This window comes from Bos indicus, chromosome 26 (assembly GCF_029378745.1).
Source record: "Bos indicus isolate NIAB-ARS_2022 breed Sahiwal x Tharparkar chromosome 26, NIAB-ARS_B.indTharparkar_mat_pri_1.0, whole genome shotgun sequence".
In the NCBI taxonomy this organism is placed as follows: domain Eukaryota; kingdom Metazoa; phylum Chordata; class Mammalia; order Artiodactyla; family Bovidae; genus Bos; species Bos indicus.
In genome coordinates, this window is record NC_091785.1 from 21,770,121 (window position 1) to 21,792,379 (window position 22,259).

At 50.7% G+C, this 22,259-nt stretch overlaps 1 protein-coding gene across 2 annotated transcripts; it reads left to right on the forward strand.

Annotated features, from left to right (window-relative positions):
* Window positions 1-331: 331 nt before the first annotated feature.
* SFXN3 (sideroflexin 3) lies at window positions 332-7,480 on the forward strand. Of its 2 annotated transcripts, XM_070780681.1 has the most exons (11): window positions 339-506; window positions 1,709-1,872; window positions 2,525-2,699; window positions 2,998-3,092; window positions 3,440-3,515; window positions 3,663-3,748; window positions 3,950-4,077; window positions 4,274-4,323; window positions 5,219-5,268; window positions 5,735-5,782; window positions 6,104-7,480. In XM_070780681.1, exons 2-11 carry the CDS (start codon window positions 1,712-1,714, stop codon window positions 6,198-6,200), a joined length of 966 nt encoding a protein of 321 aa, XP_070636782.1. In that variant the 5' UTR covers window positions 339-506; window positions 1,709-1,711; the 3' UTR covers window positions 6,201-7,480. The 2 variants fall into 2 exon arrangements, with proteins under 2 accessions (XP_070636781.1, XP_070636782.1); XM_070780680.1 differs by lacking the exon at window positions 3,950-4,077 and having other exon boundaries at window positions 332-506.
* The last annotated feature ends 14,779 nt before the right edge of the window (window positions 7,481-22,259 follow it).

Here is a 22,259-nt window from a genome sequence, read left to right on the forward strand (position 1 = left end):
CCAAGTAGGCAAAGGCCTCGGCCAAGGTAGCCATCATGTAAACAAGCCTGGAGGTAACACGAGTCCCTCTGGGCGCACCGTCAGAGGATGCCCCTCCGCGCCTCCTGCCTTCTCGGGGGGGCACCTAGACCCCTTGGGCAGAGGCCGGATGCCTCCCGAGGCCAGCCAAGGGAATGCAAGTAAACGGGGCAGCTCCTCCCCTCCTCTCTCGCGCTGGGGACGCGGCCAGAACTGATTCCCGAGCCCTGATTGGCTCTGGGAGGCTGTGGAGGGCTGGGTCTCGGTAGCCAGGGCCGGGGGCGTCGCCTTTAATGACACTCATCGCCCCCAGGCCCTGCCAATCCCTGGCCTCGTCGGGCGGAGCCCCCGCCTCGCAAGCCCGTGAGCGTCACGCGTGACGTTTCGCGTGATGGATGTGAAGGCGGGGGCGGGGAGGCGGGGGAAGCGCGGAGAGGAAGGCGAGTTTGAGGGCTGCAGAACCGCGGAGCCCAGGAGCCTAGGAAAGCGTGAGTGCTCGCTGTGCCGGGTGGGGCTTGGGGGTCAGGGGAGTAGAGGGTTGAGGGCTGGGAGTCAGAAAGGGAAGCTGCCCCTGTCCTATAGGATTCAGTATCTTCGGCTCATGGGGCACAGGGGAGTTGGTTAGGGAGGGAATGTTAGGGTGGGGCTCTGTGTGGTCACACATTCAAGTGTCTGCAGCTGATGGATGTAGGCTGTGCATGTGTGTGTATGTAAGTAAGTAAGTAACGGTCTTGGTGTGCAGGGTGTGTCCACCCTGTCTCCAGGTCTGTGTAGGGCGAGTATGCTGGTGTCTCTGTGTGTGGGTATGTGAATGTGAGTGTGCGAGAGGGGAGGGTGTGCCTGCCTGTGAGGAAGTGTGGTTGGAGAGGATTAGTCATTTTGTAGGATTTTGCCCAACGTGGCCAGATGGCTGCTTCAGGCTTTCCTCTCTATGCCGAGTGAAGGGGTCACTTACTGAATCCTGCTCCTTTAGAGGCAGGTGGCTCAGGAAGAGGTGAGTGGGTGTCTATGCCAGCCCTGCCCACCTGGGGAACAAGAACTTTGGGCAATTCAGTGTGGGTTGGGCAGTTCAGTGTGGTTGAGGGAGATGGGTCTGGAGAGGCAACTTGTGGATGCCTGCGAGCACACTGGCTGGCTGGCATCAGTCCCCTGTTTGAGACCGGAATAGGTAAGCCCTGGAGCTGTTGAGCCCTTGCTCTCCTCCATTTAGGGCCTGGAGTGTGGTACAGCTTATGCCATTTTTCCAAACAGCCTCGGGTGTTTGTATGTAGATCTCAAAGCAACTGGGGCCTAAAGCTGACATAAATGTGGATGTGTGATGCATATAATCTGCATTTTTGTGCATACAGAGCACAAGAGTAGCTGCATGGGATTAGTTGCCGCTCATGCGTCAACCACACACGTGTAAATCCTCACTCATGAAAATCTGCAGCAGGCCAGAGCACAAGGACATCTGCTTTCCTGGCCCTGTTCTCTCCTGTCCCCTCCTCCAGTGGCTGTAGGTCCCTGGGCTGGAACATTGCCTAGAGAGCAGCTCCTCCCCCACTTGCTTACCTATCTGGAGTTACCTTGAGCTCCAGAAGGATTGGCAATAGGCCCAGGGACCAGGGCAGCACCACCGAAGTTTCCCCCATGTGGAGCCCTTGGACCCCTTCCTTGGAGTCCTCTGACTTTGGTCCCTGCCCTGCAGAAAATGGGTGAGTTGCCCTTAGATATCAATATCCAGGAACCTCGCTGGGACCAAAGAACTTTCCTAGGCAGAGCCCGGCACTTCTTCACCGTGACGGACCCCCGAAATCTGCTGCTGTCTGGGGCACAGCTGGAAGCTTCCCGGAACATCGTGCAGAACTACAGGTGACCCCTGACCCCATCTGACCCAGGGGCTCATTCCCTGCTATTCATACAGTACTTTTTGTACCTATCTCCCCTCACTTGAGCATGACCCTGTTCTACTCCTCCACCCCCTCACTCCTTGACTCTATCTGTTGGAATCACTGACAACTAAGACACAGAACTTCAGCCCAAAGGATTTCAGGGTATTTGGGTAGAGGAGGTGGTGTTGATATTTATGGATAGGGGGCTGTTCTGTGCTTCACAAACCCTCTACAGGACCTGTCCCTCTGCTGGGCCACCCTCTGCAAGGATGGAGGGGCTCAAAGTTGAGTCCCAAGAAATTAGGAGGGCAGCCTCCTTGTTTCCAGGAGAAAAAACCCTCAGAGCACCCCAGCCATTTTTGACCCATTGGAAACCACCATGACCCATGACCTAGCATTAGACAGAAACAGAAGGGCACCCCTCTTTGTGTGGCCAGAAGGGAAATAGAAATAGGAGCGCTCTTTCTGGAAGATTTGATTCTTCCCCAGAGACAAAAAGCTCATTTGTTCTGAGATTGGGAGCCAGAGTGTCTGGTCCTCTGTCCAGATCACCCCTAAGCTGGGTGGGCGGGGCTTGGGAGGGTGGATCTACCCCCTAGACTTTCCTGTCAGCTCCTTCCCAACTTCTGCAGGGCTGGCATAGTAACACCAGGGCTCACCGAGGACCAGCTGTGGAGGGCCAAGTACGTGTACGACTCTGCCTTCCATCCAGACACAGGAGAGAAGGTGGTCCTGATTGGCCGCATGTCAGCCCAGGTGCCCATGAACATGACCATCACCGGCTGCATGCTCATCTTCTACAGGCAGGTCCTATCTTGTGTGTCTCCTCCCTGGTACTCTGTTCAGGCTAGATGATTAGGCATGTCCTCAGGGCCAGTTTGGGCAGAAAATAGTGGGTGGCTGAATGCTTGTATTAGAATTTCTTCCATTTCTCAAAATTCAGGTGTGTTTGTGTAAGGAGGGTCATGCACAGGTCATCAGAGCAGGTTCTGGGGTCATCACCAGGGCCTCTCTTGAGGGTTTGGGGATAACCTTTGGGGTTTTATTGTCGGTGTCCAAGGATGTGGGACACTGTGGACATAAGGGCCTTTGTTCCCTCAGGAAGACCCCAACCGTGGTGTTCTGGCAGTGGCTAAATCAGTCCTTCAATGCCGTCGTGAACTACTCCAACCGCAGTGGCGACGCTCCCATCACTGTGAGGTGAGAGCTCACCCCAGGGGCTCTCCTCCTGGCCCTCCATTTCTCTCTCTTGTCCCCCCGGGCCTGTGCAGCCCGTGGCTCAATGCCCTCCTCTCAGCCAGTCCCCTGCTCACTTTCCTGGCCTGACTGATGGTGCGAGGTCTTCTTGTGTATGCTTTGGGGGACCCTCTTCAAGTGGAGGGATTGGGGCTTCCAGACAGGTCTACACTGGAGCAGGGGAGATGTTTCTCTGCAGTGAGGCCAGCCTCCCACGCCTCAGTTACTGAGGATTTGGCGTGTCCCTGGAGCAAAGAGCCACATGCTGGGTTGTTCATTTCCACCTCATTTCCTGGCTCTTCCACCCACAGGCAGCTGGGAACAGCATACGTGAGTGCCACCACCGGGGCTGTGGCCACGGCCCTGGGACTCAAATCCCTGACCAAGGTAAATGCCCCCCCATTCGCTCTTTACTTACCTCCTTCTTCCCTTTCCCCTCCTCCACCCAACCTATAGGCTCCTGGTGACTCTCCTCAGAGTTCCCCACCACCCCATGGCCCTTAAGGCCACTCAGTGACACCTTTCCTCCCCCAGCATCTTCCCCCACTGGTTGGCAGATTTGTGCCCTTTGCAGCCGTTGCAGCTGCCAACTGCATCAACATCCCCCTGATGAGGCAAAGGTGAGTGGCCCCTGCTTCTGGCGTGTGCATGCACAGAGTGCTTGTAGGCATACCAGCTGGCCATGCAAACTGCTGGGCCTAGTCTCCATCTGGTGCTGGGGGGATAGTGGAGTGGGAGAACCAACCTTTGAATCTAGGCTGTCTGAGGGACCCCAGGGACCAGCTGCCTGTGATCTGATCCCCACCCCTTTCCCTTCTCAGGGAGCTTCAGGTGGGCATCCCAGTGACCAATGAACAGGGTCAGAGGCTTGGCCATTCCGTGGCTGCAGCCAAGAAAGGAATCTTCCAGGTGGTGATATCAAGAATCTGCATGGCGATTCCTGCCATGGGTGAGGCAGGGGTGGCTCCATGGGGCACGGGAGGCCCTAAGAGAAGGGATGCCATTTTCCAGGGGGTGTGAGGATTCTGGGAGCTGTAAGATTCTGGGGAGAGTGGGAGGAGCTGCTAAGGGGGAATCACCCCTTCCTGAGGGTCCTGACTTTCACTGCATTCATTCCCTCCCTCCCTGCCCTGCTCTTCCCTCAGCTATTCCCCCAGTGATCATGGACACCCTGGAGAAGAAAGACTTCCTGAAGGTAGGTCACCTTCTCCTTTCCCATCCTGGAAGTAGTGGTGCCTAGGGGCAGAAGTGACCAGTTCCCCAACCTCCTCTGCAGCCTGACCTAAGTCTAAGACTTGCCACCTGTCTGCACCCCTGTGCTCCCCCCCTTCATTAATTCATTCAGCAAGACTAAATTGAACTGGAGTGAAGGAGCACTGAGGGTGCAGGAGGAGAAGGGCAGGAAAGGATGGAAAGGGTTTCTGTCCTGAAGGAAGCTGGTGTCACTCCAGAGACACACATAGGGAGGGACCATCACAGTCACACCTGGTATCATGCTCGTGCTGTCAGCTGTGAAAAGCATTGAGACACATGCACACACACACACAGGCTCACACATGTGTAAACAGGACAGAACATGCTGTAGTTTACAATATAAGCTCTGACTCATTTGATGAATCCTTTATTCACAAATATTTATTGAGTGCCAGCTACACACACACACACACACACACACACACACACACACACACACACATGGAGCAACAGATTGGTGGTCTGTATGGCTGGAACAAATCAAGAAGGGTGTGCAGAGCAGGAGGTGTGTTTGGAAATGGACAGATTGATGCAGTGAGATGGGAGGGAGGGAGTGGAGGGTTAGAGAAGGCTTCCTGGAGAAATGCTCCTGGAGGAACTGTAGGAAGTGATTCTGAGAGGTAAGGGTTAGGATGGTATGCTAGGAAGGGTGTTGGCAAGCATGCCTGGCTGGAATGGAAGGCGGCCAATCGCTGTTATGGGATTAGGGGAAAGAAAAGGGCCATATTTCAGAGGCTTAAAGGTAGAGCTGATGGGATAGAACCGCTGCCATGGTATGGGTTTACGGGTGAGGGGGGCAGGGGACACACACTGTTATATTCTCTCTCTACCCGTAGCGCCGCCCCTGGCTGGGGGCCCCACTGCAGATGGGCCTGGTGGGCTTCTGGTAAGTATGCAGGAAGACAGCTAGAGTGTGTGTGAGTGTCCTTTCTGTGGTGAATGTGGGTGGGTATTATTGCTTTTAAGATGTTTGTATATGTCATTCATTCATACAGTCAGCTGGTAGGGGTCTTGGACACCTGTAAAGCATACTGTGTGTGTTAAGGGGTGAGGTCTGTTCTTGAAGGTCAAGAGTCTAGTCAAAGGGGTCCCGCATCCACCATGGAAATAAGCCTTTTGGTGCCATCTTAGAGTTTGATGCACATTTAATTCCTGGTTCTGTCACTGGCTGTGGCGCTCCGGATCACTGCTCTGGAGGCTCTTTCCTCAGCCAGAACATACTGTCATCTGTCATCGTTGGCTTTAATCAGTTTCCACCCGTAGGGGCTGTCTCCAGAGATAGGGTGGGGGACTGGGAGGGAACACTCTTAGATCAGCGCTTCACAAACCTCTCTAACACTCTTCTCCCTCAGCCTGGTATTTGCCACCCCCCTGTGCTGTGCCCTGTTCCCCCAGAGAAGGTAAGTGCTGTCTCTGGGCTTGGCTGGGGGCTTTGGACAGGTCCATAGGGTCGCAAAGAGTTGGACACAACTGAGGGACTAACACTTTCACTTCCACTTTTCCACACCTGTGGTAGCAGCTGACCTTAGGTCCCATCAATGTGTTCCAGGAAGGGGCCTGATGGACATTCACCTTATCCTGGGGGTGAGGGAATGACTGTGATCTGGGCCTCTGGCAGTCGGAGCAGAAGATTCTGCAGCCTGGGAGGATGAGGGATGGTGGTCCCTGAGCGTGAGGGGTGGGCTCAGGGGACACTCAGCCAGCCTGCTCTTCTGTTACAGCTCCATACACGTGAGCAGGCTGGAGCCGGAGCTGAGAGCTCAGATTCAGGAGCAAAACCCCAGCATCGAAGTGGTTTACTACAACAAGGGGCTCTGAGGCAAGGTCAGCCCGTGGCCTCCTTCCTCGCCTCCTTGGGCTGCTGCTTAGTGGAGCCTTGCCGTCTTTGCTGCTTTCCATCTGCCTGGTGCTGGGCAGAGGGCTTGATGGGGGAGCAGCCATTGAGACCAGCGATCCATTAGGCTGAGAGGTGCCCCCACAAGCCTTTTTCTCTCCTCTGATTTCAAAAGGCAGGGTCACATAATCCCTTTCTCCTACGCTAGTACGTCTGTGTATGTACATAAGTGATAACGTGTGTGTGTGCAGGCTGTCCTGGGATGTTCTCATGTCTGGCTTCCCTTCTTGGCTATCTGCCAGCCAGAGTACAGGGCTTTCTTGCCTAAACAGTTTCACCAGCCAAGTCATTTCTGATGGGACCTTGCCCCTTCTGGACATAGGAGCCCCAGGATCTCACGACAGAGATTGAAGGACATTTAGCAGGCCAAACTGGGCTGAATCCTTCAGAATTCTGCTTTCCGGCTCCCAAAGCTGACTCGAGAACTGAGCTGGCAAGAACTGAGCTGGCGGAGGAGGACATGGGGGGATAAGGGAGGCAGGGGGCTTGTCCCACCCCCCACATCCCGGAATGGGTCATTTCCTCTCCTCTATAGAACAAAGGAGTGTCAGCATCCTGTACTGCTCTTGCCAGCTTCCCATTCTCCCTGCCTCCCACTACAATAAGGCCATCTTAGGGCACAATCCCAGGAGTTTCGGTCCACTCTGACATCATAACCTCAAGCTAAACTTAAAATCCCAGCACCCTCCCACAACCAAAAAGCCTTGAAGGCATGGCAAAGCATTCCTTTTTAAGAGCCCCCACAGCACCCTCTGACAGAGGGAAGCAGCTGTGGGAATGGTGCTTACACTCCACAGGTGTCTGAGTGGCTGTAAGACACCTCAGGGCAACAAAGCCTGAGTGTACAATCTTAAGACAGGGGATTTTGTGTTCCACTGATCTTGTTAGACATTCCGCAGCATCCTGATCCTAGTTCCTTCTCTTTCTTGAGGGCTGGTTCTGCTCCCACCCCCACCCCCATCTCCAAGAGGCGGAAGGGCCCAGATGTCAATGGCTGGTCCAAAGGGGAGGTGGGCTTGGGGATGGAATATGTGCTGGTGAATTCACAGAGTGAAGAGTTGGACCTTGCCTCCAACTCTTGTGACATCTGGCTGAAGTGGGGTGAAGGCCCCAGTGAGATCCTCTAAGAGCACCTTCCTGCTTCCCGCAACCAACCGCCACCAGTAATAAAAGCTATGGTGCCATTGTTACTCAGTAAACTGAACACCTGTCTGTTTCTTCTTTGTCACTCAATTCCACGTCCTGAGTGCCAGGGAAGAGCCTCCTTTCTGCAGTCTTCTGTAGGGAGCCTTCTCTCCCTACAAAATTCGAATCTTAGTCTCTTCCCTCCCTATTTGTAGGGAGCCTCAGATGCCAGCAGAGGGCGCTCTGAGATTAGAAAAATCAATCTTCCATCCACACCCAGAGTACTAAAGTAGGAAGGATGCAGGTAGATGATGACTCCACCTCCTATTCCCTTGGAGGAGAGGGGAGCTGGGGCGGGGGACGGGGGTGGCAAGGGGCTGATCACACACCTACAAATCAGCTCAGGCTTCTTGGTTGTTTTCAGGCATTTGGCATGGGATGGTGTGGTGATCTCTAAGAGAGAAAGGCTAGAGGGCTAAGGACTGCCTAGCTCCATCAGAGAAGTTGTTAGGGTGCCACACACCTCTACGCACTCATCTCCTTTTTTTCTCAGCCTAAAGCTCTCACAATAGGTTGTCAAGAGAAATCTTTAGGAACCTTTAGGACTGAATAGTCCCACAACAGCCTCAAGTGACCTGTTACCCCAGCCTGAGCTCACCCATTCCTTGTGGAAAGTAGTTTACTTGATGGACAGCAAGGGGTGACCCTGCTGCCGCTGCCAAGTCATTTCAGTCATGTCCGACTCTGTGTGACCCCATGGACTGCAGCCTACCAGGCTTCTCCGTCCATGGGATTCTCCAGGCAAGAACACTGGAGTGACGCTAGCTACTGCTAATTGAATCCTTCCAGTCATGCCAGGCAGGCTTAATGAAACTAAGTGCTGTTAAGTCCATTGTGTCTTTTGAGCTCCACAAACACCCTTGTGAGGCCAGACATATTATGTCCATTCATAGCAAGAAAAATGCAGGAAACCCATGGTTCAATCCCTGGGTTGGGAAGATCCTCTGGAGAAGGGAATGGATACCCACTCCAGTATTCTTGCCTGGAGAATTCCATGGAGAGAGGAGCCTGGCAGGTGACAGTTCATGGGTCGCAAAGAATTGGACACGACTAAGTGGCTATCACTTTCACTATAGCAAGAAAACAGACTTATTTAAGACATTAAGAAAATTGCTTACAGCTACACAACTATCTGGTGGTGGAATCAGGATTCAAGCCAAGTTGAGTGACTCTGAAGCCTGTGCTATGCTTTTTCCTCACCCGCCAGTTAAACTTGAGGTCGTTCTTCTAGTCCTTTTGACATTCCAGGGCATCTCCTCCCGGGCCCAATTTGTTTATAGGACAGAAAAAATTGACAGACCTTTTACCAAAGCCACTGAAGAGTTTCCAAGCTTGAGGGTTTTATAACAAGGAGTATAAGCAAAGATTCCCATTCTTGATTAACTATGGGATGACAGTTAGATAACCAGTTTCAATTGCATCCTGCCAGGGAACAGTGTCTCCCACCAAGCCCAGCTGGCACCCTGGGTCAAATCTCGAAACCTCTTTCTATAGTTATAGCTTTGACCATTGGCAATCCCCTTGAAAAGAGGCCTTGCACTTTACTGGAAAATCTAGGCAAAAGAAATCTACTTAGGAAGTGAGGTGCAGGAATATTTGTAAAACAAAATGATTAAGAATATTTAGTAACAATTATTGTACTCCGCAAATAATACTAAACCATGTTAGAGAGAAGACTGGACAGGGCACCAGAGGGCCAGTTAGTAGGAAGGCTTTTCTGCCACCAAAATTCCTAGTTTCACACCAGGTTCTCAAAAGAAAAAAAGTTTGGTTAAGGTTAACTTCACAGGTTCTTTAGGGGCAAATCCTAGTGAGGTATGCTTTCCAAACTGCTTCCACATGCTTGGAATTTTCTTTGGAAGCTAGCATTTGCGCAGAGATAGCACTTTACTCACTGGAAAGTAATCTGCCCCATTCTTGGGCCTTCTGTCTTCCTCCCAGTGCTCAGACTCCGGGAACCTTCTCTGGGAACTTGTATCAGCATCCTTGGCCTTCCTACCCAGCCTTCTTCCTCTCTCCTGGTCCATGTTCTAAGGGGGGGAAATGGCTTGGATCTGGAGGCCTGGCTTACCCTGGCTATAAGGAGGGAGCCAGGGGCTGTTTTCCTTGGCCATTGGGGCTAATGAGTTCGACATCTTTTTTTTTTTTTTTTAATGTATATATTTCCAATGGAGGCCAACATCTTTTTTCCTTCTTTCTTTTTTTAAATTAGAGGATTATTACTTCACAGTATTGTTATGGTTTTTGCTACCCATCAATGTGAATCAGCATTAGGTATGCATACGTCCCTTCCCTCTTGAACTCCCCTCCCACCTCCCTCCCTATCCCAACCCCTTGAGGTTGTCACAAAACCCTGGCTTTGGGTTCCCTGCCTCATATATCTAACTCCCGCTGGCTATTTTACATATGGTAATATATATATGTTGGAAACAGTGGCAGACTTTATTTTTGGGGGCTCCAAAGTCACTGCAGATGGTGACTGCAGCCATGAAAGATGCTTACTCCTTGGAAGAAAATTTATGACAACCTAGACAGCATATTAAAAAGCAGAGACTTTACTTTGCCAACATAGGTCCGTCTAATCAAGACTATGGTTTTTCCAGTAGTCATATATGGATGTGAGAGTTGGACTATAAAGAAAGCTGAGTGCCAAAGAATTGATGCTTATTAACTGTGGTGTTGGAGAAGACTCTTGAGAGTTCCTTGGACTGCAAGGAGATCCAACCAGTCCATCCTAAAAGAAATCAGTCCTGAATATTCATTGGAAGGACTGATGTTGAAGCTGAAACTCCAATACTTTGGCCACCTGATGCGAAGAGCTGACTCATTTGAAAAGACCCTGATGCTGGGAAAGATTGAAGGCAAGGCGGGTGGAGAAGGGGATGACAGAGGATGAGATGGCTGGATGGCATCACTGACCCAATGGGCATGAGTTTGAGTAAATTCCGGGAGCTGGTTGATGGACAGGGAGGCCTGGCCTGCTGCAGTCCATGGGGTCTCAAAGAGTCGGACACGACAGAGCGACTGAACTGAACTGAACTGAATATAAATGTTTCACTGCTATTCTCCCAAATCACCTCACCATGTCCTTCCCCTGACTGTGTCTAAAATGCCTGCGTAGGACAGGTGGTTCGTGCTAGCTTTAGCTCCTGCCCTATGGACTTATGCCATTCAGACTATCCTAGTCCCGCCCTGGCTGGTGCCCTACTTGTTAAAACCAAGTCTCATTTTCTCCCCAGTCAAGCTTGTCAGTCACAAGCCAACCCGCCCCTGCGGCCGCTTGGTCACAAGCGAGCACGCCCCTCGCGAGGAACATAACCAGTTAGAAGCAGAGTCCCGCCCCTGCTGTGGCTCCGGTCAGTCCAAGTTCGGTTGGCTCCGCCTCCTCCCCATTTCCCGGGCAACGGCTTTAGCGCAGCAGGCTGAGGATACAGTTCTCTGCGCCTACCTGAGCCTGGAACCTGCGTCACAGGTCACAGATCCGCTTCGTTGATCATCTGGGTCCTGGGCCGTTAAATCCGCCAAATCCCCTCCCTAGTTTCCACTTTCGAAACCCACAAGTGCCCCAGCGTCCGCCTTTTGACTTCCCGCCCAGAAATACGCGAGGTTTTCGAGGAATCACGCGAGGCCCTTCCTGGGTTCCAAGGCCTGTTTGTTTGTTTTTTTTTTTTCCCCCGCAGCGGCCTATGAGGCTGTTGACTCTGCATCTTGCGCCTTCCGCGGTCTCTCCGTCTCTCTACCCTTGCATGCCACAGTTCAGTAAACTCTGCTAAGTGTGGCTCTGTGCCCAGCGCTGAGTAGAAATGGACTGTTGGGTGAAGAGTCCCATCCCACCTGCTGGCACACAGCCAGTGCTCGGCAGGCGGTCCCCTTAGTCTCCCTGCGTGTTGCACTGATCTTGGGTCCTGAAGCCGAACAATCTTTTGCTAGAAATTGTGGAGGAACCTCAAACCAGTTGTATCATTTTCCCAAAGAGAGCCTCTGAAGCTGCCCCCTTCACTCTTCTATTTTTCCCTCACTGGCAGCCCCAGCCCAGGCTGCCAGAAGGACCATAGCAGCCACAACTTCAGGCCACAGCCTCCTCAAGCTTTCTCCTTCCAGTCTTCCCAGCAACATTTTGCAACTGAATAACAAGGATGAGGAGAATCGGGGAGGGACTGTGAATAATTTAGGCTATTCACACAACTCTGTCCTCCCCACCATCCCCTCACATCCACTAGGAAAATAACTCCGTCTGTAACAAGCAACACTGCAGCTCCTTCAGGGTAAAGTGCTTATGAAACAAGAATTTGCTATTTCAATCTGTAAATTAACCACCTATGCTATTTTCTGACTGAAGACCTCCCCTCCTCTGTCACCAGCAAATCCTCAACTTTTATTTCCCAGAAGGAGCACTACTGCTTTGGGTTATAGTTGAAGTTATTGGTGGAGAGCAGTAGAGAATGATTGTGGATAGCTTCATTAAATTGAAAGGATTCTGCCATAGCTCTCAGAACCAGAGATGTAGCTAATCAACCAGGCCTTAGAAAGGGCAAGAAGCTGAGCAGTTCCGGAGGTCTCAGCAATGGCAGTACTCAGACACTGTCATAAAGGTAACAGCTTCAGTCTCTCTGTTTAAGTTTCAAAAATTGGTGCAGCTTAGATCAGTTGTCTGCCCCTAGGAGGTAGCCAGAGGTCAGGGTCAAGTTGCAAGGGCATTGTGCATCATTACTTCAGGTCCCTCTCTGTGGTTGGGGCTGTTCTCAAAGAAGGGCAATTATCGTGAGCTGGGAATTAACCTGAGTGGTATTTGCTACAGTATGTTTTCCTATTGATCCTATACAAAGGATTCTTGCCAGTTTAAATAAAAAAGCTGAGGGCAGGCATCATATCTTCACTATTTTTTTTATTGTGATTAAAAAAACATGTAAGATAAACCTTACCACCTTAACCATGTTTAAGTGTACAGTTCAGTAGTATTAAGTATATTCACATCATTGTGGAGTAGATCTTCATAACTTTTTCATCTTGCACGTCTGAAACTCTATACCCATTAAGCAACCACTCATATCTTCACTTTCGTGTGCATGCCCACTGCACCTGTAATAGTGCCCGATCCACGGTAGGTACACGATACATGTTTCCTGAATAAATGAATGTGGAATCCAAAAGTGCTCTAAACCCCACTCAGATATTTGTCCAAGGTTAGTTTACTGACACAGTGGCTCTCAATCTATTTTACTCCTCAACAAACTTAAAAGACATAACATATTCACAACAGAAACAGTGGCTCACAGCTTCAGGGATTTTCACCTTACCCTCCCAGGGAGGTATGTCAGAATCTTGGGGGTAATGTGACTTGATAAGTCCCCTAGGCAAAGTGAAGCTTGTTCCTAGAGATCTTCCAACATGTGATAGCCAGCAAGGGAAGGAACTCAGCCCTCCCTCTCTGTGTCTCTCTAGGAGTCCTAAATGCAGGGAGGTGGGGACAGAATATCTAACATGTAATCAGAGCCACTGTCTCCAACTCTGCTGTCTATCTGCTTCCTTCTACACGTCAATGCCTTTTCCTCTTGGCAGTTTCTGTGGTGCTGACCTGCCAGTTCTTGGGGCTGGCTCTGAGCTGCCATCTTTTTTTTTTTTTGAGCTGCCATCTTTTAAGGTATGCTGGGAAAGAGACATCACCTCATTCTTGTTTGGTTTCCCATAGCAGAGTTACTGGTCTCTGGTGATATACTTTCATTGTCATGACCTCCTTTCCAGGGTATCATGGCACAGTAGGATCAGGGGTGGTGGTGGGTAGTGGTGATATAAGATTAAGGAACTGCTTTTTATGATAATCAAGGCTTCTGTGTCTGGTTCATCCTGCTAGACTTGATCATCACTGCTAGTGATTTTCTTTCAGAGCCACATTCTGCATGCTGGCTTCTAACACCTGAACCCCCAGGCTATCAGACTCCCCTGTTTATATCTGACCCATAAGCTGTGGATAAGATTTTAGTTCTTTTCCTTTGGCTAAATCAGATGACTTCTTACCAGTCCATCCTAAAGGAAATCAGTCCTGAATATTCATTGGAAGGACTGATGTTGAAGCTGAAGCTCCAATACTTTGGCCACCTGATGCGATGAACTGACTCATTTGTAAAGATCCTGATGCTGGGAAAGATTGAAGGCAGGAGAAGGGGATGACAGAGGATGAGATGGTTGGATGGCATCACTGACTCAATGGGCATGAGTAAACTCTGGGAGCTGGTGATGCACAGGGAGGCCTGGTGTGCTGCAGTCCATGGGGTCTCAAAGAGTTGGACATGACTGAGTGACTGAACTGAACTGAACTGCACTTTTCTAAGACCACTGAGAAGGCTTGTTGCTTAAGGAAAACAGGTAGACTCTCTAAGTCTGTGGTTTCCACACAGTATACTGAGGCTCCTCAGAGTGCCATAGTAGACTCAGGACTTCCAGGGAAACCCCAGAATAATCAACATTTCTGGGACACTGCAAAAACTACTAGCTCGAGGTAGTTCACAGTTCCAAAATTAGATTGTGCTACCTTACTTTTAAAGATGTCTTTGCAAAACTGGGTTTTTGATGGTTGCTATCACAAAAAGCAAGAACTATACAAAAGTCACTGTGGAATAGGAGATGATGGCAGTATCCAAGCTGATTCCAAGGTTTGAGAAGTTATGCAGAGCCCAACAGGCACACACGTTCCATCCATTGGTAAGAATAATGTAAAACCATTCTATTTTTCTTCCAATTTATGTGTTAGGTTTTCAAACAGCTGCATAAAGAAGTTAGGATGTAAATATTAAGTTGTTTTGGAACTAAGTATTTAAAGGGAATTGTTAGATATTTTTTTTGGCCTAGAGTACTGTGAAAAAATTCCTGAAAAACTAAGGGCTCCATTAATGTAGAAAATTTGGTAACTCCTGCCCTAGATGAATGAAGGAAGAAGTGAAGGAATATCACTGGGTTGCACTTGGGTCTCAGACTTGCCCTCTCTAAGCTCCCCAAGTACTTGCGCCTTTGTGGGAAAATTTTCTCTTACTGAATTCCTTTTTGAAAATTAAATTAAATTTAATTTTTAAAAATTAATTTGTTTTTTAATAGTAAAACTCTTTTTTTAAAAAAATTTTTCTTGTGTAGACTTTCTCTGGTCATGGTGAGTGGTGGCTACACTCTAGTTGCAGTGCACGGGCATCTCATTGCAGAGGCTTCTCTTGTTGCAGAGCACAGATTCTAGGCCTGCAGGCTTTAGTAGCCGGTGTGGAGCTTAGCTGAACAAGACATGTAGAATCTTCCCAGACCAGGGATCGAACCCATGCCCCCTGAATTAGCAAGTTCCCACCACTGGACCGATAGGGAAGTCCTCCTACTGAATTCTTAATAATTCCTTCTGGGGAGTTCTAACCTTGTTTCAGTGATCCAGTTGTTCACACTGATCAGAAGGTGGTAGAGTGTCCCTAGGGACTGGGGATGGTACTGCTAAATTGGAAGCCAGAGCTGCATTGATGAAGTCAGCTCAGATCAGAAGCAAAGGAGAGAATGGAGGCTGAAGACAGCGCTGCTCTGTACCTTCAGCTAAGCTGCATCAGGTAGCCCAGCCTCCTTGGTAAAATCCCCAGAGACCTGCCCCACACTAAGCCCCCTGGAGGCCACGCTGGATCCGTTGGAAGAATGGACGCGCTATCTCGAGGCCACTCAAATCTGCTGGCCTTTGATCCGCCTCTATCCCTGGGGACGGAGCGGGTGGGTGCTGGTGAGGCCCAGTGCTGGTCTACTCTTCTTTCTCCTTCCCAGTCCGCATCCTTAGGTGACTGGTGGGCGCCTTCCCGGAGCGAAGACTGCAGAACCCGCTGGTCCCTAACTCCCGGTTCATACATTAAAGATGCGGAGGCGCCGGGACTGCGGTGCCACAAACATGAAGACAAATTTTTAATCCCGAGCAAGAAGATGCAGGGAGATGGGGGGCGCAGGAGAAAAATGAATTAGGTTTTTATTATGTGTTTTATTATGCTGTAATTGAACGGGATTAGGCGAGAATACAATATATTTCTGATGCGGCTGGAAGAGGGAGGGGGCGGGAAAGAGGCTGACAGCGAGTGAGAGACAGTGAATCCCGAAGAGAAGCACGGCGGGCCCCTGGGGAGGGCGGAGGAGAGGCGCCGACCCGGAGGCATGGGGGCACCTCCCCCCCACACCCCCGCCCAGCTTCTCTTCCTCCGGCAGTTTGGACTAGGATGGGGGCGGGGGTGAGGAGGGCTGCGTTGGAAGGATTGGGTTAGAGACAGATCCCGCTCGCAGGTGCTGGTGGAAGAGACGGGCTTGAGAGCTGGAGGACTGGGAGCTTACCAACCCTCCCCAGAAGGGAAAGTGAGTCATCGAGGGGTGAGGGGCACAACTATGAAAAGACCGGGCGCTCTGGAGTCATGGGGTCCCAGAGGCCTGCGAATTCACACTTGTTCCTAACATCTACTTACCCGCACAGGTAGGGCCTAGGCCTCGTAGGTCAACACACATCAGAGTGCCCACTTCGTGCCCAGCCCTTGCTTACGGTAGGGGAGCTTGGGCTTTCAGACACTCCTCCTCCCTGTGTAGCCTACCCAGCTCCTGTCACCTCTGATAAGATTCCTATCTGGGCAAGGCTAACTCAGCACCTTCACCCCCAGCACTGAACCCCCAGGAAGTCTCCTCAGATAAAGTGTGCCCAGGTGAGCTCCGGAGCTGGGCTGCCGGGCGGGAATGTGCGACCTCTCCACTCACCTCCGGAACAGCCTCCCTCTCCAGCTCCCTCACGGTCCGCCGCCGCTCGGGCAGCTTCATTAAGGGTCGCTGCCAGCTCCGCGTCTCACCTGCTGAAGCGCCCCTAGCTCTCCGCCAGGGACTCGCTCCTGGCGGTGATGAAGAGGCCCATTAGCTGCTTCTACCTTTAGGGCGGACTGGGCCGCTCTCCCCACCTCCCAATTAGGACATTAGAAACCGTCAACCAAGATTAATAGTTCCCGGACTCCGGGGCAGGGAGATGAGCCCAGATATCGCTGCAGCGCCGCTCGCTCGGCGCTGGCCAACCTGGTGCCGGCCGCACCACCCGCCGCCATCCCTCTCTCCACCTCCTTTCCGTCAGGTGAGCCCCATAAAAGGGTCAGGAGTGCCAGAGACCGCAATTCTATTTCCTTCTCCGTCTCCGACCTGGGCAGAGGTCTGAGGCTAGGCCAGTAGGGGAGGAAGGTGAGCCCTCTCCCTTCCTCCCGCGGGTTTGACTGAAGGACTTTTGATTTTAAATGATGGACTGAACTTCGCTTTCTCAGAGAGGTTCCCTTGACCCCCGCTCCTAAGTAAATTCCTTTTCTTATTCTCACTCATATCCCCATGTCATATTTTTCAGTATACAGACCATGTGTGTGCTTTTACCTTCATCTGTTTATTATGTCATTGTCTCTCTCCCCTACTTGACACCAGTCTCCAGGTGGAAGGGACCATCACTTTACTCACCATGGGCTCTGGAGCACCTTCAGTAATTTTGTGGTCAGTGGATGAGTGGGCAACAGGCTTGTTCCCTGTGTTTTTGTTTTTGTTTTTTTTTTTAATGGAAATACCTGTTTCCTATGTAAATTCCACCACCCTCTTCTTAAACACCCTCACAGCATCTGTACTCTTCTAATTAATAATTGTGAATTACTATTTCTGTGATTATCAATTTGATATCTTCTCTCCATTGAGGTCATAACTCGTGGAGTGTGGGCAGAAGCTGGGCACTCAGCTGCCTCCCTAGCATCTACCTGCTGGGTTCTCGTTGTTTAGTCACTGTCATGTCCAACTCCACTGTGACCGCATGAACTGTAGCCCATCAGGCTCCTCTGTCCATGGGATTTCCAAGGCAAGAATACTGGAGTGGTTGCCATGTCTTCTATGGGGGATCTTCCCGACCCAGGGATTGAACCTGAGTCTCCTGCATTGGCAAGTGGATTCTTTACCACTGAGTCACCTGGGAAGCCCCTACTAGGCAGGAGCTCAGCAGTTAGTCGGTCAGATTATGGTGTCTGAGGACTCAAGAGCCATAGAGCTCTTTCGACTCCATTCTTTAGAGGATTCTGTGACCCGGAGAAGCAAAGTGACTTGTCCAAGGTCACACAACCAAACTAGAAGCAAAGCTGGGATGAAAAAAACTCATCTCCAACACACTGTGATTTTTCTCCAAATGTCACATCATCTGGGATCCTGAGGAAACGTCTTCTGAATTCTGAGGTTACTAAGCATTGGGAAATCTGTGGGGTGGTCCCAGGTGTCTCTGCCTTTGGTGATGGTAGTCAACCAGACGAAGCCTTTCCCCCTCCCTCCAGGGGCTTGGGGTCCGGAGGTGCCCTGTGCGCTGTGTCAGCTGGGGCAAATTCTTTCCATTAAATCTCAACTCTAGTTTCTCTTCTTTGGATGTAAAACTAGGGGAGTCTCATCTCTCCAGGCCTGGAGGGTTGTGAACTACCTCTGACCTTCCTCTCCAGTCCCTACACCTACAGCCCCGCCCCTGGCCAGCACCAGGGTGTGAAATGATTTGGGAGCAAGAAAGGAAGGCAGCTACAGAGAACAGCTAAGACAGAGAGAGTGGGGGGCCCGAGTTCTTCCTCCACCTTGTCACACCCCTAGTGTCACCTCTTAGAACCCTTACTCTAGGGGGAAGGGGCGGGACTGGGTTTGGGACCAGATCGATACTTCACTAGGTGTTGATGACCGCAGGCTTTCACCTTGCAGATAATGGGGTGAGCCGCAGTAAACTCTCGCCGACAGACAGGGCTCCCCCGGCCTTAATGAGATAATCAATACTTGTTCTCGGCTTAATTTCCATCTAATTGCTCTTTAACGACGCCGGATAATGGGCCGCCTCCTGTGAGGACAGAGCTGGCTGGGAATCCGACCCGCCTCGGACTCCCGAGCCTCCTCCCGCGGGCTAGGTGCCCTCGCGCAGGTGGGACGCGGACGCACCCCGGGCTCCGGCGGGGCTGGAGAGCTCCCTCCGTCGGCTTTCTCTCCCGGCGCTGCCACCTGCCTGCGGCGTTCTCGGCTCTCGCAGGGGCCGCTCCCCAGCCAAGCCACCGGGCTCAGGGCTCCGGGTCACCCGCCTGACCGGGCCGCGGAACCGCTTGGTGCCCTCAGCCCCAGACAGCGCCTCTTCCTGCCTGCTCCCCGCCGGGCCAGGTGTGTGGCGTCCCAGCGCCCTGGGCCGAGCTTAGGCGCCTCAGGACGTGACCTTTCCTCCCTTCCCCTCCCACTTCCATGTATTATTGCACGTGGCCGTGGTCCGGAGGCCTTGGGTAAATTGCTGTATTTCTGCACCTAAGGAGGGCTCCAATGCTATTTTTTTTCTTGTGAGGGAGCTGGGCTGCCTCCTACAAAGGAGCCTCCTGGTCACGACAGACCAACCACTCAAGCAAGGAGGGTAGAGAGGCCCTGAAGCCCCACGGCTCTGAGGCTCACACTGCCCCCCAGCTCAGGAAACCACCTCATTTTCATTCACCAGGCCCTCCAGCCCAACCACACATACGCAGGATGGTTCCTGCCGACACCAGCAGTTCAGGTATCAGCCATCTGTAAATGCTTTCACCTCCCACTTGCCTGTCCCAGCACTAGGAGCAGCTGGGGGTTCTCTCCAAGGCCTCTAACAGGGGACTAGCCTGCCTTTCCCCTATTGCCTCCCCAGAAACCCAAGCTCATCTCTCTTGTCATCTCTGTTTTGAAAAAAAATTTTTTTGACTGTGCTGAGTCTTAGTTGCAACATGTGGGACCTTTAGTTGCCGCGTGTGGAATCTAGTTCCCTGACCAGTGATTGAACCTGGGCCCCCAGCATTGGGAGCAGGGAGTCTAAAAGACTGCCCCTGGGAAGTCCCCTCTCTTCATGCCAGCTCTGAAGCACTTTGGTCTCAGGTGCTTAGATGCTGTGACCAACGAGGTTCCCCATCATCTCCCCATCTCCTGATCTGGGCACACGCTCACCTGCATTTCTGCAGCTTGGCTCCTGAATATGGGGTATTTAAATGATAAGACACCAGCTGCAGTTCCAACTCTAGCTGCACTAGAGCTAGGCTGACAAAGATACAGTGATACTGTCAGGATAATGTGATGGTTAGAATCAGGCCTTGGATGTTGTTAGCCCCAGGTTCAAGTCTTGGCTCTGTTGCTTACTGGTGAGTGTGATAGTGGGCAACTTTACCTCCAGGTCTGTACCTCAGTCCTCTCATTTAAAAAGTAAGGTTAATAATACCACCTTTGTAAGTCTGAAACTAGCTGATGTATGTATATTGCTAGCCACAGTGCCTAAAACGCTGGAATGGTTTGATAAGCGGTAACTATTGTCATTGTTATTACTGCATGTTAGAGCTGAAGGAACCAGCTAGTTCGAGGATCATAAACTCAAAGGCCAGATGGACCAGCAGGAATCTTAAGTGAGGGAGGTAAGCCTGGTCAGGACTGTGGTGAGCTGGGTAGGACCAGCCCCACTCCAACAGCAGCCAATGCTGATCTTCAGTGGTTGCAGAGTGGATCAGATTCCCTGGGTTTTCTTCTCTTTCCAAAAAATCTGGCAGCATTCGGAGCTTAGATACTAGGTCCAACTTTTCTCACTTCCTAATCTTAGCATTAGGAACAGCACTAGGAGCCCTTAGGCCTCTCTGAACATCCTGGCCTGATGACTCTGGCCCCTAAATTTATACAAAATTTCTCATTATTTAAATATTGGCAATTAAGAAGAAAACCCACTATGCCAAATACAACATGTTTGAAGGCTGAATTCCTTGTTTCTTAGAATAAACTGCGGTTCAGATGGGTCACAGCTGCTGGCCAAGCTGACTGAAAGCCTGGATTTTATGGTAAAATAAGAACTTCTCAGAGGCCCCTCCTAGATTATGGGGCCTTTTAAGCTGCCTCCCACTGCAGCTGCTGCCTGCTTTGCAGACAGCACTCAGCAGCTGGGAGCTTGACAGTTCCCAAAGCACAAGACTGATATACAGCAGCCTTCTCTCTTGTGATAAATCTAGATTCTAGATTCTTTTAAAATGTTGTAGAAGGGGCTTCCCTAGTGGTTCAGTGGTAAAGAATCTGCTTGCCAATGCAGGGGGACATGGGTTCGATCTGTGGTGAGGTTAAGATCCCACATGCTGCAGAGCAACTCAGCCTGTGCACCACAGCTACTGAGCCCATGTGCCTACAGCCCGTGCCCCGCCACGAGAGACCACTGCAATGAGAGAAGCTTGGCCACCGCAACTAGAGAGTAGTCCTGGCTTGCCACAACTGGCGAAGGCCCTCGCACAGCAATGAAAACCCTGCATAGCCATAATATAAATAAATAAATCTTAAAAAAAAAAAAATGTTGTAGAGGGCAGTGTGGCAGCAAATCAAGTCCCAGGGCCCCAAAGATCTCAATTCCTTAATTTAAAGCGCCATATTTCTACATAATTCTTGAGTTCAACTTCAGTGTGAATCTACTCAACACATTCCCCTTGAGGTGTCCCCCAGTTAGGGGACAGAGCCAGCAGGAGGTTTGTGAGGCAGAGTTTGCCTGATTGTCATCTTTAGGTGCTGCTCTTCCTGTATTTTATTCCTGGGGAAAACGGTGGAAAATACACGAAGGAATTGGGGATTTGTAAGGCTGTTTCACACTGACGTGTAAGGTTTATGGACTCATGAACATGCTCTAAGGTTTATGCTGACCCTCAGGTTTCTTCTTTCTAGCCCATGTTCTAACATGTTTGTTCTGTTAGTACCAAATTGTCCACACTGAACAGAGGTGGCAATTGTTCTCTGCTCAGCATTATATATACCATATTGTGATGCTCTGTGAGTCCAGGATTCTCTGTGATTTGGTTACCTAAAAGCCAAGTAGTTCCTGGCTTACTGTTAGGTCCTCTCCATTTTCCATCAGCCCGTGAAAAAGCCTCCCACCAGTTTTTCCTTGGTTCTAGCGTACATTTCTCAGCTTCTTCCTTGGCTTCAGGGAAACAACCAGCTCAGGAAAATCTTGGATACTAACCTATTGTCTAACTTGCCACAGAAGCCAATGCTAAGCTCTATTTTGTCTTAAGAGTAAAGGTTGAAAGTGGGATGTAAGCAAGGCTATTGCCACTAACAAATGTAGTTTGGGGTCCAAGAACTTTTCCTGGTCCATATGGTCTTGATGGGACTGTTCAGTTGGCCTCCTCCGTCTACAGAACTTATCTTAATTTTGGTTCCCCAGAAAGCAGAATCTGACGTAAGGACTGTTTGGGAGGTTATCCATGAGAACAGTGAGGGAAAGAGGAAGTGAGAGAAGGGAGGGAAAGCAAATAAAGGGTGCATCAGTGAGGGAGAACCCTTCTACAAGCCTGGACAGAATACAGCACAGAATTATCCCACTGAAAGGAAAGGAAGCAGGGGTATTTATCCTCCAACTCTTGCTTCACTGGCTACAGCTTGCTCCTGAGTTAACCCTGGCATTTTTAGCCTGCCCTGCTAGCTGAGCTGTCTAAGGGCCAGAGGACTCAACAGGTAGAGAGACCCATGAGACGGTACAGGAACCATCTGCAGGTAATCTTTGGGATGGTCAGTGGTAAATGAGTGGGGCATCGACTACATCTGATGCAGAGGAGACAAGCTCCAGGCTGGTCAGGCCTCGGCCATGTGACTAATTCCTTTTGAGCACATCACCCCAGCAGAGTCAATAACATAGTTCCTTGCAATTTGATGTTGTTGTTGTCGTTCAGTCTCTCAGTTGTGTCTGACTCTTTGTGACCCCATGGACCTCAGCACACTAGGCTTCCCTGTCCTTCACCATTTCCCGGAGCTTGCTCAAACTC

Coding starts and splice junctions, on each gene's coding strand:
- SFXN3 (XM_070780680.1), top strand. CDS start 1,712: ATGGGTGAGTTGCCCTTAGATATCAATATCCAGGAACCTCGCTGGGAC. Junction 3,516..3,662: donor GACTCAAATCCCTGACCAAG/GTAAATGCCCCC, acceptor TTCCTCCCCCAG/CATCTTCCCCCACTGGTTGG. Junction 5,783..6,103: donor GCCCTGTTCCCCCAGAGAAG/GTAAGTGCTGTC, acceptor CTTCTGTTACAG/CTCCATACACGTGAGCAGGC.